General features: G+C 50.6%; 4 protein-coding genes across 6 annotated transcripts; 2 read left to right on the top strand and 2 right to left on the bottom strand.

Moving 5' to 3' along the window:
• Positions 1-61: 61 nt before the first annotated feature.
• LOC118503389 (probable peroxisomal acyl-coenzyme A oxidase 1) lies at positions 62-4909 on the top strand. Its single transcript, XM_036036590.1, has 8 exons — positions 62-958; positions 2301-2460; positions 2541-2833; positions 2896-3301; positions 3374-3883; positions 3959-4217; positions 4293-4493; positions 4567-4909. The coding sequence occupies exons 1-8, from the start codon at positions 829-831 to the stop codon at positions 4624-4626; spliced, it is 2019 nt and encodes a 672-aa protein (XP_035892483.1). The 5' UTR covers positions 62-828; the 3' UTR covers positions 4627-4909.
• An 80-nt stretch (positions 4910-4989) lies between these two features.
• On the bottom strand, positions 4990-7284 carry LOC118503398 (WW domain-binding protein 2-like). The gene is made up of 4 exons (XM_036036600.1): positions 6738-7284; positions 5770-6533; positions 5610-5695; positions 4990-5506 (listed from the first exon to the last, which is right to left on the bottom strand). Exons 1-4 carry the CDS (start codon positions 6791-6793, stop codon positions 5462-5464), a joined length of 951 nt encoding a protein of 316 aa, XP_035892493.1. The 5' UTR covers positions 6794-7284; the 3' UTR covers positions 4990-5461.
• A 526-nt stretch (positions 7285-7810) lies between these two features.
• Positions 7811-12293, top strand: LOC118503402 (equilibrative nucleoside transporter 4). The gene is made up of 6 exons (XM_036036605.1): positions 7811-9181; positions 9431-9585; positions 9683-9886; positions 9957-10171; positions 10247-10353; positions 10428-12293. The coding sequence occupies exons 1-6, from the start codon at positions 8955-8957 to the stop codon at positions 11572-11574; spliced, it is 2055 nt and encodes a 684-aa protein (XP_035892498.1). The 5' UTR covers positions 7811-8954; the 3' UTR covers positions 11575-12293.
• Positions 11658-14076, bottom strand: LOC118503403. Of its 3 annotated transcripts, XM_036036607.1 has the most exons (4): positions 14040-14076; positions 13797-13973; positions 13161-13717; positions 11658-13095 (listed from the first exon to the last, which is right to left on the bottom strand). In XM_036036607.1, exons 2-4 carry the CDS (start codon positions 13945-13947, stop codon positions 12385-12387), a joined length of 1419 nt encoding a protein of 472 aa, XP_035892500.1. In that variant the 5' UTR covers positions 13948-13973; positions 14040-14076; the 3' UTR covers positions 11658-12384. The 3 variants fall into 3 exon arrangements, with proteins under 3 accessions (XP_035892500.1, XP_035892499.1, XP_035892501.1); XM_036036606.1 differs by having other exon boundaries at positions 13797-14070; XM_036036608.1 differs by having other exon boundaries at positions 11673-13095; positions 13161-13714; positions 13797-14070.
• Between the last annotated feature and the right edge of the window lie 10 nt (positions 14077-14086).

Raw genomic sequence — 14086 nt, forward strand, 5'->3', positions numbered from 1 at the left:
GGGGAGTGTACATTGTAAATAAACAAAGCAGGGGAAGCAACAAAAAAAAGCCAGCAATGCTGCGAGCTAGTTACGCATTACTTAACGGCCCCAAAGTGGGAGGGGGATGCTTGTCCGTTGTAGTTGTGAAGCAGCAAACGCTTGGAAAGCTGCGAAGCATCAGCAGCAGGTTAAGCAGGTCTCCAGTGGAGGAAGATTGTTAGTTTTTCTTACTCGCTGTAGTGAACGACTGAACGTGGTTCGGTTCGCGGGAGAGCTTGCGAGTGAGTGATAAGTGCTTATCCGTATCGATAAATACGTCCGTTGGCATACTGATAACTGCCGTTGATTGCGATCGAATGTAAGGGTGGCCAAAAATAAAAGCTTGCCTCCCACCCGACGCGCTCAGCTGGTTAAGTTGTGTGGATCGTTTTTCACGATGAATTAGCTCTTCTCTGGAGGCAGGACGTGATACACGGCAGGACCCGCACGATTGGCCACGCTCCAAAGGTCAGCTCGTGATGCGAGCGTAAGAAAACACACAAGCAGGCTACCAGCGTGCTATTATCTCGGTGTAGTCGTACGCGCGCGAGCTCTAATCGCAAAAGGAAGGCGCGAGTCATCACCCATCGAAACACGTTCCACCAGTGGGGCTGTGGCGCGATTTCAGTTCATCGATAGCATTCATCGAACTCGGCCATCCGTGTAGCTCGCTTCAAAAGCGGCCACCGTCTTGAAGCTCGAGCCCTTTTGGAAAGGAAACTAAATCGCCCGACCGCAAGTGAGGGAGAAAGTTACATTACGCCACAATTGCAATCCCGTACAAAACCCGCGACAAAGGTCCGCAACATGCCGTCGAACAGTGGAACCATTAACAAAGACCTGCAGGCGGAGCGGGACAAGTGCACTTTCAACAACGAGGAGTTTACCCTGTGGTGGGTCGGTGGGGAAACAAAGCTGAAAGAGAAACGATTCCGAGGTAAGCCAAGCCAAGTAGAGTAGTGTAGTAAGTAAAGTAAGGGTGGCGGTACAGCATACACGGGGATATGTTGCCCACCGCCCAGACGCGAATAATCAAAGAGAGGGGAGGGATACACTGCTTTTAGCTTCCTTTATGAAGGCCATCTTCGGAAAGTGGAACGTGGGCAATTTTGCAGCTTCGGTATAAGACAGACCTACGGAGAGTACGCATAATGTTGCACCGTGTGTGTGTCTTTACGCGTCTCGTGGAACCGGTCTCGGATGATGCAAGAAGATCGTGCACTCCTACCCGGCAAACGTAGACGTGTGAACTACTCTCCGTGAACTATGGAGTGTATTGGACGGTTATAGCGCGAAATGAGTCGCCGAGTAGGATGGTAACAACTAGGCAACAGGTGGGAGAATTGAAGTTTGTACCCTCCTCTCGAGATTTGAGCTACTAATCCGTATTTGAGCGGCAAAAGCCACTACTTGAGATGTTTTGTGGCCAATTGCTCATGCAGTTGGCCATAAATCCCTGTTTGTGTTTGCTATATATCAGAGTTCACTTCAATTCACTTATTGAAAATGTTATCATTTTGTTGGTACAATCCATTCAATAAATTACGCCGTATTTTGTTAGTGTTGTGAACCGCACGGTAGGTCAGTGGTACCGACGATAATTGCTAACACCGAGGCATCAAAGCCTTAGGCTGATACCACGTAGTTGGATAGTCAGTCCTCGCTACGTAGGAACGGTCCGGATGAGATTTGAAATCCTGTCCACCTTTAAGTATAATGTTGAGAATACTCAGATAATGACACAATTGCAGTACATAGTATTCTAGCTCATCAGCTATTTTGTATCATCATTCCAAACTTGAAGCCATTCGGCGTGTTGCCAATTGACGTCCCTGCGCACCGAGTACAATCTCCCCATGGTCAAGGGGTGAAGTTCAATCTTCCCTTCCCAACGCGTTATCGTACGCGCTAAATCTGTTTAGTAGATACCTTTAATTGCGCTAATCGCCTGCCCCGCATTGATGTTCCGTCGTACTGCAAGTCATCGTTATTTTGCTCGTTCTCTCGCTTCTCGCACTACGCTCTTTAGATTGTTGTTCGCAAGATTAGCCGCAAAGTGGCCTCAAAATGGGATCGATTTTGGAGTGTGTGGCATAAGAGAACGCCCTACCCTTACTGAAGAACAATCGCTGAAATGCGATAATCTCCATGCTTATCAATACGGTCAAGGGAAACGCGGACATAACATTAGCGGAGCAGTAAACATTCGTGTACTTATTAACGTCAACGCACTCTAACGACGATTCTTTATGTATTTCACAATTGTTTCTCCCAAACAGAGGACTTCTTTCTCAATGATCCCGAGCTGCGGGAGAAAGTGCCTCTGCACTTCCTTTCCCACAAGGAGCTGTACGAGGAATCGGTACGCAAGGCTACGGTTGCGTTCCGCAAGGTTCGCAAGCTGCAGGAAATGGGACAGGACGGTGTGGACAATTACTCGTAAGTATACTTCCCCAAGGGGTGAACGTACATTCACAGAAGTCTGCGTGGATTAATGAAACTGTTTGCTGTTGGTTCAGTGCCTTGTTAGGTGGACTGCTTGGTACGGGCATTCTGAAGCAGGGCAATCCACTAACCGTGCACTATGTGATGTTTTTGCCGGCCATCCTCGGGCACGGTACACCGGAACAGCAAGCCGAGTGGTTCGGACGCGCCTGGAACTGTGAGGTGATCGGGACGTACGCACAGACCGAGCTCGGCCATGGAACGTTCCTGCGAGGACTGGAAACGACGGCCACGTACGACGAGCGCACGAAAGAGTTTGTGCTTCACAGTCCAACACTAACCGCGTACAAGTGGTGGCCGGGAGGATGTAAGCACGTTGCGTACTTAACGCCTGCTCTCCTTTCTCAACCTTTTTATCCCTTTTTCCAGTGGCACATACGGCCAACTATTGCGTGGTAATGGCGCAGCTGTACTCCAAAGGAAACTGTCACGGCATTCAACCGTTCATTGTGCAGCTGCGTGACGAAGAGACGCACATGCCGTTGAAAGGCATTACGATCGGTGAGATCGGCAACAAGTTGGGCATGAACGGTGTGAACAATGGGTTCCTTGGGTTCGATCACGTGCGCATTCCCCGGAAGAACATGCTGATGAAGAACGCCAAACTGTTGGAGGATGGTACGTTCGTGAAGCCACCGTCGCAAGCACTCACCTACGGTACGATGATGTTTGTGCGAGTTGTGATCTGTCGTGATATGGCGGCTTACTTGTCGAAAGCGGTAACGATCGCGGTACGCTACTCGGCCGTACGCCGACAGAGTCACATTAACCCGGAGTAAGTGTTTTCAAATTGGCTCTCGATATGAAATTCCCGTAACACGTGCGCTCTCTGTGCCTCTGATTTTAGCCAACCGGAAGTGCAAGTGATCGACCACTTGACGCAACAGTACAAGCTGTTCCCGGCCATCGCCAAGAGTATCATCTTCAAGCTAACGTCCGACAATCTGTGGGAGATGTACAATCAGGTAACGTCCGAGCTGGACAAGGGTGACCTGGAACGGTTGCCCGAACTGCACGCGATTGCCTGCTGCCTGAAGGCCATCACGACGGCAGATGCGGCCACCGGTGTTGAGGCTTGCCGACTGGCGTGCGGTGGCCACGGCTACATGACGTGCTCCAACTTTTACGGTACCTACGGCATGGTGACGGCCGCTTGTACGTACGAGGGCGAGAATACGGTGCTGCTGCTTCAAACCGCACGCTACTTGATGAAAGCTTGGCAGCAGGCACTCCGTGGACAGGAGCTGGTGCCTACCGTGCAGTATTTGGCTCGGTTTTTGAGCAGCAACAGCCGGCGCATGGAGTGGGACGATTCGATCGGTGGAATTATACGCGCACTGCAAACCGTCGCCGCTGGGTAAGAGAATTCGCTGGAAGTGGCTAACGAGCAAACGGTTAAACTGATATGCTCGCTGTCTGTTTTGTGTTGCAGTAAATTGCGCCTTGCCGCGGAACACATTGAGCAGCGTCAGAAGCGTGGCGCGACGCTGGAGGAAGCAACGAACCAAACGTCGATCGAGCTGGCACGCACAGCCGACGCCCACTGTCGAGCCTTCTTGGTGCAGTCCGGGTTCGAGATGATCGAAAAGGGTTGCGAGACTGTGTCGCCCGAAGTGGCCAAGGTGCTGCGCACCATTTACCATCTGTACGCGTACGATGAAGCACTGAAGGCGCTTGGAGATTTGCTACGGGTAAGCTAGAGCTAATCGTTTACTTCTGCCAGCGGTCTAACGTGTCTGACCTCTGTCTCGTTCTGATCTGCCTAGTTCACCACCATATCCGAGAGTGACATTAATCGACTGCAGGCAAAGCTGGAAGCGGCACTTGCGGAACTGCGCCCGAACGCGGTCGGTATCGTTGATTCGTTTGACATACCGGACGATGTGCTGGGATCACCGCTCGGTGCCTATGACGGCAACGTTTACGAGCGACTGTACGAGGAGGCGAAAAAGAGTCCGCTGAATCAGGTTAGCAGCACACAGCACCGAAATTTGGCACAATTGGTTTATACTTATAGCGACATGTGTGGTCTCGTTTTAGGAACCGGTAAACCAATCATTCCACCTGTATCTGAAACCGTTCATGAAGTCAAGCCTTTAAAGATGGGTATGCCTCTTATCAGTAAACATCGTCGCATTATAGCCCTCGTTCGGTGTTCACGGCAAAGGAAGAGGGCACGAAAACAAACACTCTGGTGATAGATAAAGCTTTGGTTATCGTACTACTATTTTACTACATTGCTACGGAAGAAGTCCTATGAATCCTTTCTTTTAGAGATATATACACATTTTACCACGATGAACAAAGGGATCGCAAATGGTGCGTTTGCATACAGTTTGCTATGCAGTTGTTAAATATAAATAAGCTAAAACAAAAAAACGAATGTGATATGGAAAAGTGTTTTGCATCGTTTTTGTCCCGAACCGATCCACAGCACAGCATCCAAACGCGGCGTACGGAAGGTTGCGTTAGTATAAGATACAGGTTATTTATTATTCGATTACAATTTTACATTTTCCCGTGTGTGTTTGTGTGAGTGGTTTACCATGCAGTAAATTTGGACAAACGCTCACTAACACACACACACGCGCGCAAGAAAAGGATTAAACTGTGCCCCGTGCCCGGTGGTGTTCACAGGAATGCTTAATGGCAAACAATCGACCAGCACAGGCGAAGCACAATAACGATCGTTTGCAGCAGCAGCAACAGCAAGAGCTAACGGCGATAAAATCTAAACAATGACATAAACAAATTATACAACTCGTATCCCGTCGTCCGTGCACACACTCGTCTCGCTCCTCTTGCTTCAATTACCGTCACCCGCCCGCCCTCGTTGTCTTTCCGTGACGGGGAGTTGTATGGATCCAGGTTTGTAATTCCACCGGGAGGGATGATGATTAAAGAAGAAAACAAACAAACCGCACACGTACCTGCCTTACTGTTCCTTCTTGTTGAGTGAGCTGTAGCTTGGTGGTGGTTCCTGCAATGAAGCAAAAACAAAAAATTAAATGCCATCCGTAAAGACGCTGTTGGTGGATATGTGGCGTGACAGCCGGTAGATTGCACGCAGTTGTGAAACTCACGTAATACGCCGGAGGTGGAACGTATGCTGTTTGGGGCCTGTTGGGATCGTAATATGCACTTTGCGCTGCTTCCGCTTCCTTGGAATCTGTAGAAAGGAGGAGACGTTTGAAAAAAGCGGCCACAGAATGGTTATCAAACAACGCTTGTACGAGCACTTACTTGGCGGTGGTTGCGGTGGCGCGGTAAAGCCCATCGCACCGCTCGACGGTCCCGGTTGCGGATAGCCACCTTGGGCGAAATTTCCATTCGGATAGCCAGCACCCGGCCCGGTAGCAAAGCCAGCCTGTACCGGATAACCGCCCGCTGCCGAAGGATGCGGATAGCCACCGGCAAACTGCTGCTGCTGCTGCTGCGGCGGGTAAGAATAACCAGGCGGACCCTGCATTCCTGGCACGATTCCCGGGTACGGCGGTGGACTGTCGTGCATGTAGATCGAGTTCGGTTGCGGTTGCTCGGGGAACACGGTCGCACCGGGCACCCATCCGTAACCGTACGGGTTCGGCGTGTAAGCGGGCGGCGGGGCCGCATACCATTCACCACCGGGCGGAGTGTACGGTGGCGGTGGAGCATTGCCCGCGTTCCGCTGTGCGATGGACGCAGCCCGGAGCATCGCTTGCCCGAAATCGATCGCACCACCGTGCTTGAAAACAATCTTAAACTTTGCCTCTCCCTCCCAGTTGCCGTTCTGCTGCGCGTTCACCTTTCCCTTGATGTAGTTAGCACCGAAGACGGGCTGCTCGACCTCGACCTCACGCATCGACACGAACGGCATGCTGAAGGAACGGAGCGAGTCGGTTTCGCTCTTGCTGTTGTAGATGACCCGGTGCGTCGTCAGATAGACGCGACCCTGCTTGCTACCCTTCATCGCACCGTTGTTGTGGCCCGTAAACTCAATCGTCACATGATCGCTAAAGATGAGTATTCTGCAAATGAAGAGAAGGAGAAAACACAACGAGAAACGATTATAGTGATGAATGTTGATGTTGGAAGCCGCTACAAAAACTATTATGGAAAAATCCGGAAAATTCTAGCCCAACACCCAGTATCGGCTCGTGCGTCGTAGTGCCGCATGCATGTGTGTTTACGTTTCAGGTGAAAATGGGTGGAAAAAATAGAAAACAACTTACCCTTCCGAAGCGTGTATCAGTACGCCGTTGTTGGCGTGTGCAGTGTTAAGCGACATTCTTGCTTTTGCGACACTGCTCTACCGTAAAAACAAACACGATTTCCCAATATTAAAGACTCCAAAACAATGCGCAACAATATGTCGTCAGCCGCTAATTTTCCGTGCTTATCGCTGCTGCTCGGTCAACCTTAATGATGAGTCACTCGGTGCAATATCTACAGCCTTTTATTCTTGCTGCTAATGATGATGATTACTCCGTTTGTTTGTATTTCGCCCGTACATTCGATCTCACTCGCACACAGTCGCACAATCCGCACTGGTTTGGTGCTTTCCGCGCGGCTTTAGAATTTAATTTAGCAGAAAACCGAAGCTTGTTGGAGAAGGAATGTTGGATTATGTGAAATTTCTGGAAGTAGCTGCACTAAAACCAAACTTTTACTTCTCTACGCATTGGGCCTTTGGCGAGAGGAATGCGATGAGGTGATGAGAAAATCCAAATAAACGACAAAAACACGTCAGTTGCACAAGGTGCGGTGCAGTGGTAAGAATGAGTGACATTTCGCCGTTTGTCAAAAAGTATAATGGTTTGCGCTAATAGTTAGATGAATAAAACGGAAACGGAAATACGAGCTAAATATTCAATAAATAATTCAACATTGAAAACAGCATATTTTTACAGTATTTCAACTACAAAAAAGGGGTAAGTAAAATTTGCAGCTTTTTCCAAACCTTTGTGATTTCATTTACAACAGCTGTCATACGATGGCGGCTAATTTTGTCAGCTGTGGCGGCTCGTTTGAAAATCGTATGTTTGTGCATCTGTTCTTTACGTAAAAATCCAAGTTTGTTTTTAAAGATTCTCCATGGAAGATGTTTTTTTTCTTATATTTATAAATAATGCTAGAGAGCAATACGGCCAGGCCGTTCTTTATGAATAAAAAAAAAAAAAAAAAAAAAATAATGCTAGAGAAATGACGCATCATTATGAGAAAAGAAAGTTAAATGAATGATATTTATATTTTTTCATAAAATCTACGTTTATACAGCATTTCATTGATTTCATTTAAAATTTTACATTATCCCATCAAAAACAAACGCAACGCTCAGTTCGATTCAAATGGAGCAGCATGGTTGTTTTCAATCTCACTATCCAGCACATTCCAGCACGACACACTTGGTCAGAGTGAGAGGGCAAGATTATGGCACGTACGAAAGGCCAAATAGGTACGAGAAAAATGCTCCGTTTCTGAAGGCGATCGAAAGCAAGCAAAAACGCTTTTCACACGCTCGTCACCGTTGACGCCGCGCGTGTTCATGCGCAGGACGCGTTTTGCGAGCTGCTGCGTGCTGTGCTGGGAAAACAGAAACATAAATATATATCTTGTCAAGCTCTTTTTTCCCTGCACCCCGACAGTACACTGGAGGTTCCGTTTTCGCATCGTTGCCGCTACCATTTGTGGGGCAACAGCGGTGAAAATCCGGTCTCATTCGCAACATTCCTTTGCTGATCTCTCCTGTTGCGGTTGTTTTGGTGGTGGTCTGGGCTGTGCGTTGGGGGGGAACCGTACGGCGAAGAAAAAAACAAACGGCTCGTACTGATTTTCCACGAAAAGTGTGCAAACAACCTGTCCAAACATGTCCTGTGTGAATACATACTCACTAGCAGTTCGGTGTTACTGTGCCGTTCCACATCTGAATCATCAGTCGGTGTCGGGTGCCGCTGAAAATCTGTTCAATTCGCGTGCCACACAGTGATTGACCAAACGCGAAGGAAAGAAATGTTATCGATTGCGTGTGACCTTTACGGCGGCGGAGTAGTGCGTACGGGATAAAACTGTTTCGCTGCTTGTTCCACCCTCTGTGCTAAAGTTATCAGACAGCAGGCGGCGACAACGACGACGACGACGACGCTGTCGTGTAAGAGAAGGATGAACGTGAAAAATCGAAACGATCGAAACGTGTTGAGTTTGTGCGACGACAGCCCAGTGCAAGGGAAAGAACCCCTGCCGGGTATCCGGTACCTCCGCGGTACATCATCCAGCGTAATTTAAAACGAATCCCACTACTCCCGTTCTTCCCCGTTCAGTGAAGAAACACTTGCCCGAGCGCACTGCGTTTTACCCCGTGGGAGGGTTAACCGTTCCGAAACAGCTGCGGGTGGCTTAGCTGCGTTGGGCGTTAAGGGAAAAGGTCACGCGGCCGCAGCGGAGCTGGAACGATGATGGAAGCGTCGGAAAATGGGAGCAGCGCCGGTGGCGGCGGTGGTGGGGGTGGAAGCAACGGGGGCGGACACACCTCGTCCTACGAGCCGCTGGAAGGGCGTCGTACCTTTGACACTTCCGACAGTCCCGAGCTGGACGGTGGAGGACCTCCGAAGGATCGGCGGCGGCTTGTGTTTTTCGCCCTCATGACGGCCGGTGTCGGTTTCGTGCTTCCCTATAACAGGTGCGTACGACGACTTCCACACTCTGCCAAAGTGTGAGTGTGTGTGCACTGGCGTTTGGGCAAGGATACACCAGTATCAATGTGTGTATGTTTTCAAATCGGTGAAATCCTTAGTGCATCTGCACTCGTTTCGATTACGGCATCGCTTTGGGCTGAGTGCAGGCGTACTTGCGTCCCCGTTTTCGCACCTACCGACCGTTGTCCTTTCCGGACCACTCATTGCATGATTTTTGCTCATCCTTTTGCCAGCTTTATAATCGCCGCCGACTACTGGCAGTCACGGTTTCCCGGCCAATCGGTTGCACTGGACATGTCGATGACTTACATCATCGTCGCACTGGCGACGGTGCTGCTAAACAACGTGTTTCTCACGCTGGCTCCCTTCCGGGTACGGGTGGCATTCGGTAGGTATCGTCACATCCAATCCACATCGCGCGCGCACACACTTCCTTCCGTGTCAGCGTAACCAACGGTTCTGATTCCTCTTGTTCAACGCAACAGGCTACGCCGTTTCCTTCACAACGCTCGTGTTTGTGGCGCTGTGCGAAGTTGCGTGGCACATGTTCACCGCCAAAACGGCCTACTCCGTCAATCTGGCGGCCGTTTCGCTTGTTGCTATGGGCTGTACCATCCAACAGTCAAGCTTCTATGGGTTTGCGAGTATGCTACCAAAACAGTACACGCAAGCGGTAATGGCGGGCGAAAGTAAGTCCTCGGAGGTTGTTGCTGGCCTGACCTGGTACAAATGCTGATCATCGTTCCTTTCTATTGACAGGTTTGGCTGGGTTCTTGGTTTCTTCCAATCGTGTCGTCACGAAGCTGTTGATCAAGAGTGACCGCGCCTCGACAGCGATCTTCTTTCTGACGTCGACCGTGTACATTGCGTTCAGCTACGTGCTGCACTCGATCACCACACACTCACCGTTCGTGCGGTACTACATGAAGGCTTGTGCCAAAATCGTCCTGCGTCCTGACGACGATCACACTTTGGTAAGAGACCCCGTTTCATCGTCCTTGCTATGAGGTAGAGAAAAAATAATGTATTAATTAATGGCTTGCCTTCAGAGTGAAACCCTTGATGGAGACATATCGAGCACGCGGTACGGCGTGCTCACACTAGACTCGAGTCCACCCGTACATATGCCAACAGGATCAACGGCATTAAGCTTCAGGTGCGTTGTGCATCCCTCGATCCTTAAGGCTCTGTATGCGATGTAAAACATCACGGAACGTTTCTATCTTCCAGCAATCCTGTATATGACTTGTCGAATCCCACGGCCGGTGAGACAGTGCTTGAAACAAACATGACGAACCTGACGTCGTCGGGCGACGTGACCACACGTTCCATCACTGCGACGACCGCACCGAACTCAGACCTACCGAACGTAGCGTTCAAGGTAGAACATGTGATGACGCCGGACATCTGCAGCTCCGGCCGATTGGGTAGCTTTCGTAGCGGGCTCGAATCTCGGTGGAAAGTGGCACGAGCCATCTACCCGTACATGGCTTGCATCGCCATGGCATACTGCGTAACGCTGTCACTCTATCCCGGCATCGAATCGGAGATCATTTCCTGCAACCTTGGCACCTGGATGCCGGTACTGCTGATGTTCACGTTTAACGCTTCCGATGTGGCCGGCAAATTGCTGGCCGCCGTACCGTACAGCTGGTCCCGCCGGCAGCTTATACTTATGTCCGGGCTGAGGGCACTTCTTGTCCCACTGATTCTGCTTTGCTGCTCACCTCGCGAACAGCCTGTCATCGCTGGCGAGGCGGCTGCATTTATATTCACCGCGGCACTAGGAATAACTAACGGGCTGGCCGGCAGTTTGCCGATGATGCTCGCCCCGGACAAGGTGTCCGCGACATTGCGTGAAGTCACCGGCAACATGATGACGCTGTCGTACAACATTGGTCTAACGGCCGGTTCGCTCGTGGGGTACGTGTTCGATGCCATGCTCGGACCGCAACTTCCTAACCCCTGTCCGCAGTATCCGTTTGTACCGCCGAAGCCAAATCAACCGCCCACGGGCATCGGTATTAACGGCAGCCATCCGGTGGCTGGCAGTGGAGGCATCAGTAGCAGCAGCACGAGCACCACCGTAGCAACCCTGCTCACAACGCTTACAGTGGCAGCTCTGCGCAGTACGGCAAGCAGTCCCATGGAGACGAGTACCATATCATCAGTGCACTCCACCGTTTCCACCACTACCAGTGTGGCCAGTTTATCGACGCTCCGGAGCGGATTGGATATGGTCGGTTCCACAACATCTTCCCCCAGTACGTCCCCAACGACACAATCATTTGATAGTGCGCAACTTGCAACGGTAGCCGCGACCTTCCTCTACAACGCCACCAGCTCTCTATTCGATCCCAGCTCATCCCTAGACTAGAAGAGGTAAAACACAGGAATGATTCCACAATTCTCCGCTTCGTTTAGAAACCATCCAACAAAAACGTTTTCTCCATGCAGTAGTAGTGGGTGCAGGACTTGAGTGTGCATGAGGGTGTATGTTTATAAAGCGATCTCCTTATCCTCCTCTCATTCACATGTTTACATTCTCGATCTCAACGGGACGTCTTAAAACTAGCATTTGAGTAACTGCAGGGTACACATTTGGAAGCGAGCTTTGATGGATTAACTCTAATCACAATGTTTTTGGCGATATTCCGAACCGTGCTTGGAAGGACCTTGCAACAAACAGTTGTATAAAATGTGTGTATGTGTTGTTTACAGGGTGAGTCATTCTTGAACGGACATCGGAAAACGGAGAAGGCTTAGGATCAGTAGAAGAAGATTACATGTAGGAACAACCGTCGGGATTTCTGTTTTGTTATTGTCATGAGGTACGCGCAGGGCTAATAATCGATTCGTTTCAAGAGCAAGAACGCAAACGATAGAAATGTGACCAGATACCAAAGAGAAGAGAAGACAATGCACTTAGCTGTACCACAGGCTACCGGCGCGCTGTATAAATGGATGTAGGTGCAAGCAAGTAAAGCAAACAAAAATCCACTTAAAAATACACACAAACACACATTCAATAGCAACTTGTGACCGATAAAACATGATGTAAAATAAATGATAATAATTACTGTACTAGATCGCGAACCGACCGTGCATTGACCCTGTGCGCCTCGCAGGGAGAGGAGTGGGGGAAGGGTTGAGAAGATACAGAGCAGCAGGTGAGCGCCTCAGGGCTCTACAGCGACTCATCGTGATGCCGTATGCAGAATAAACTGGCGAGCTTTTGTTTGCGCGATTTACGCTTCTTCTTCCGTCGTCTACAGTCGTGACAGGTAGGACTGCTGAGTGCGAAATCTCCTGCCTGGCTCGACTCGGAACGCCGACCAGTCGGTGAACGGAAGGACGGTGTACGGCGTACCTCCCGGTTCCGGATGCCGGACCCAAACACCGTAGAAGTACCGCTCCGGTCCAACGTTGGTATGAGCTGCTCGTAGTCGGGCGAAAACTCACCCACCGCCGATTCCAGCTCGATGGTCGAGGAGGATGTGTGGGCAGCCGGATGGGAAGCGGGTGGAGGGCTGGCCAGCAAAAAATCAAACTGTGACTCGTGATCACCTGTGGCGGATGGGCTCGTCTGTGTGGCTACGGTGCAGGTGATTCTGACGGACGCTTTGTACAGCGAGGACTGACTACCGTAGCAGGATCCAGCGGCCTGTTGCTCACGTAGCTGCTGCCGGCGCTGCTCGTGAGCCTGCTCCTGCTCGAGCAGTCGATCGTTTTCCATGCGCAGCGCATTGTTCTTGCACTGGAGCGTGGCCAACTCGTTGAACAGATTCGTACGGCAGACGGTCAGCTCCTGCTCCAGGCTGCTCATGTGTAGACGCATCTCCCGCACGGCCGATCGTAGCGTTTCCACGTCGTTTTCCTGCTCGAGCGTTTCGTCCTTCTAAAACGGTAACGAATATGGTCAATTCCAGCTGTGCAAGAGATGGTTGCAAGCGGCGATCGAACCTCGGTTTTTGCATCGACCTCGAAGGACGTTTCGGGCATGGATTTGTGGCGCACGAGCGTCTTCCGGTCCCGGCTAGTCGGTGGTTTCATTTCTTCGATCATCTGCTTGACCTTGCTCTGAACGTGCCCATACTTTGATCGGTGACGGTTGTAGTGTTGCTGCTGCTGCTGCTGCTGAGCGGTGCTACCAGCACTACTCACACTGACATTGCCCGTGCTTCCGCCTCCCATTCCCTTGCTAGCACCAAGACCGGTTCCACTGCCTAATGGGGACGCCAGCTTTAGCCGGCCAACCGATTGTCCCTGGGTCTGGAGCAAGCTCTCCATCGACCGTGGTTGGCGAATTTTTCGCGACTTGAGCGACAATTTCGCCGACCGCTGATCGCCCAGCAGCAACAGCGCCCCAGGATCCGAGGGTTGCCGTTTACTCAGATCGCGGCTTGTATCGCGATCGCTCGAGGCGCTTCGGTTTTCACCTTCGGTCGAAAGTGATGAATGGCCGCTGGAAGTGTTCGATGAACCCGAGATCACCATGCGCGATCCGTTGCGATCGTCTGCTGTATATGCGGGAGGAAGGAAAGGCAGGTGGTAACAGTGATTCGAGGGATGAGTTCGTTCCTCCCCCACCCGGCTTACCAATATTTGTCTTGTCGGTTACGATCCCTTTGCCATCGGAGTGATGATGACGTTTCGGGAGTTCCGGACTGATGGGAATTTCATCGTCCAGCTCGTCGAACTCGATCAGCAAGCTGGAGGGAAACGTTTCGTCGCACAGATTTCGACTCATGCCGGCTGCCGGCTTGTAGTGGTTAGCTTTTGTATGGTGGTAAATATTCACTGTGGTAAGATACACGCTTTGTTGATACTATGGTCACTTACTGTACTAGCTGCTCCAACGCACATCAATCTACTGTCGTAGAAAGATC

Source organism: Anopheles stephensi, chromosome 2 (genome assembly GCF_013141755.1).
Source record: "Anopheles stephensi strain Indian chromosome 2, UCI_ANSTEP_V1.0, whole genome shotgun sequence".
Classification (NCBI taxonomy): domain Eukaryota; kingdom Metazoa; phylum Arthropoda; class Insecta; order Diptera; family Culicidae; genus Anopheles; species Anopheles stephensi.

Excerpts from the sequence above, each read along its gene's own strand:
- LOC118503389 (XM_036036590.1), top strand. The coding sequence starts at position 829 with ATGCCGTCGAACAGTGGAACCATTAACAAAGACCTGCAGGCGGAGCGG. Across the intron at positions 2,834-2,895 it reads CAAGTGGTGGCCGGGAGGAT|TGGCACATACGGCCAACTAT; the intron begins GTAAGCACGTTG and ends CCCTTTTTCCAG. Across the intron at positions 3,884-3,958 it reads CTGCAAACCGTCGCCGCTGG|TAAATTGCGCCTTGCCGCGG; the intron begins GTAAGAGAATTC and ends TTTGTGTTGCAG.
- LOC118503398 (XM_036036600.1), bottom strand. The coding sequence starts at position 6,793 with ATGTCGCTTAACACTGCACACGCCAACAACGGCGTACTGATACACGCT. Across the intron at positions 5,696-5,769 it reads GCCACCGCAACCACCGCCAA|ATTCCAAGGAAGCGGAAGCA; the intron begins GTAAGTGCTCGT and ends TCCTTTCTACAG. Across the intron at positions 5,507-5,609 it reads TTCCACCTCCGGCGTATTAC|GAACCACCACCAAGCTACAG; the intron begins GTGAGTTTCACA and ends GCTTCATTGCAG.
- LOC118503402 (XM_036036605.1), top strand. The coding sequence starts at position 8,955 with ATGATGGAAGCGTCGGAAAATGGGAGCAGCGCCGGTGGCGGCGGTGGT. Across the intron at positions 9,887-9,956 it reads AGCGGTAATGGCGGGCGAAA|GTTTGGCTGGGTTCTTGGTT; the intron begins GTAAGTCCTCGG and ends TTCTATTGACAG. Across the intron at positions 10,172-10,246 it reads CTGACGACGATCACACTTTG|AGTGAAACCCTTGATGGAGA; the intron begins GTAAGAGACCCC and ends GCTTGCCTTCAG.
- LOC118503403 (XM_036036607.1), bottom strand. The coding sequence starts at position 13,947 with ATGAGTCGAAATCTGTGCGACGAAACGTTTCCCTCCAGCTTGCTGATC. Across the intron at positions 13,718-13,796 it reads AACCGACAAGACAAATATTG|CAGACGATCGCAACGGATCG; the intron begins GTAAGCCGGGTG and ends CCGCATATACAG. Across the intron at positions 13,096-13,160 it reads AGGTCGATGCAAAAACCGAG|AAGGACGAAACGCTCGAGCA; the intron begins GTTCGATCGCCG and ends TTACCGTTTTAG.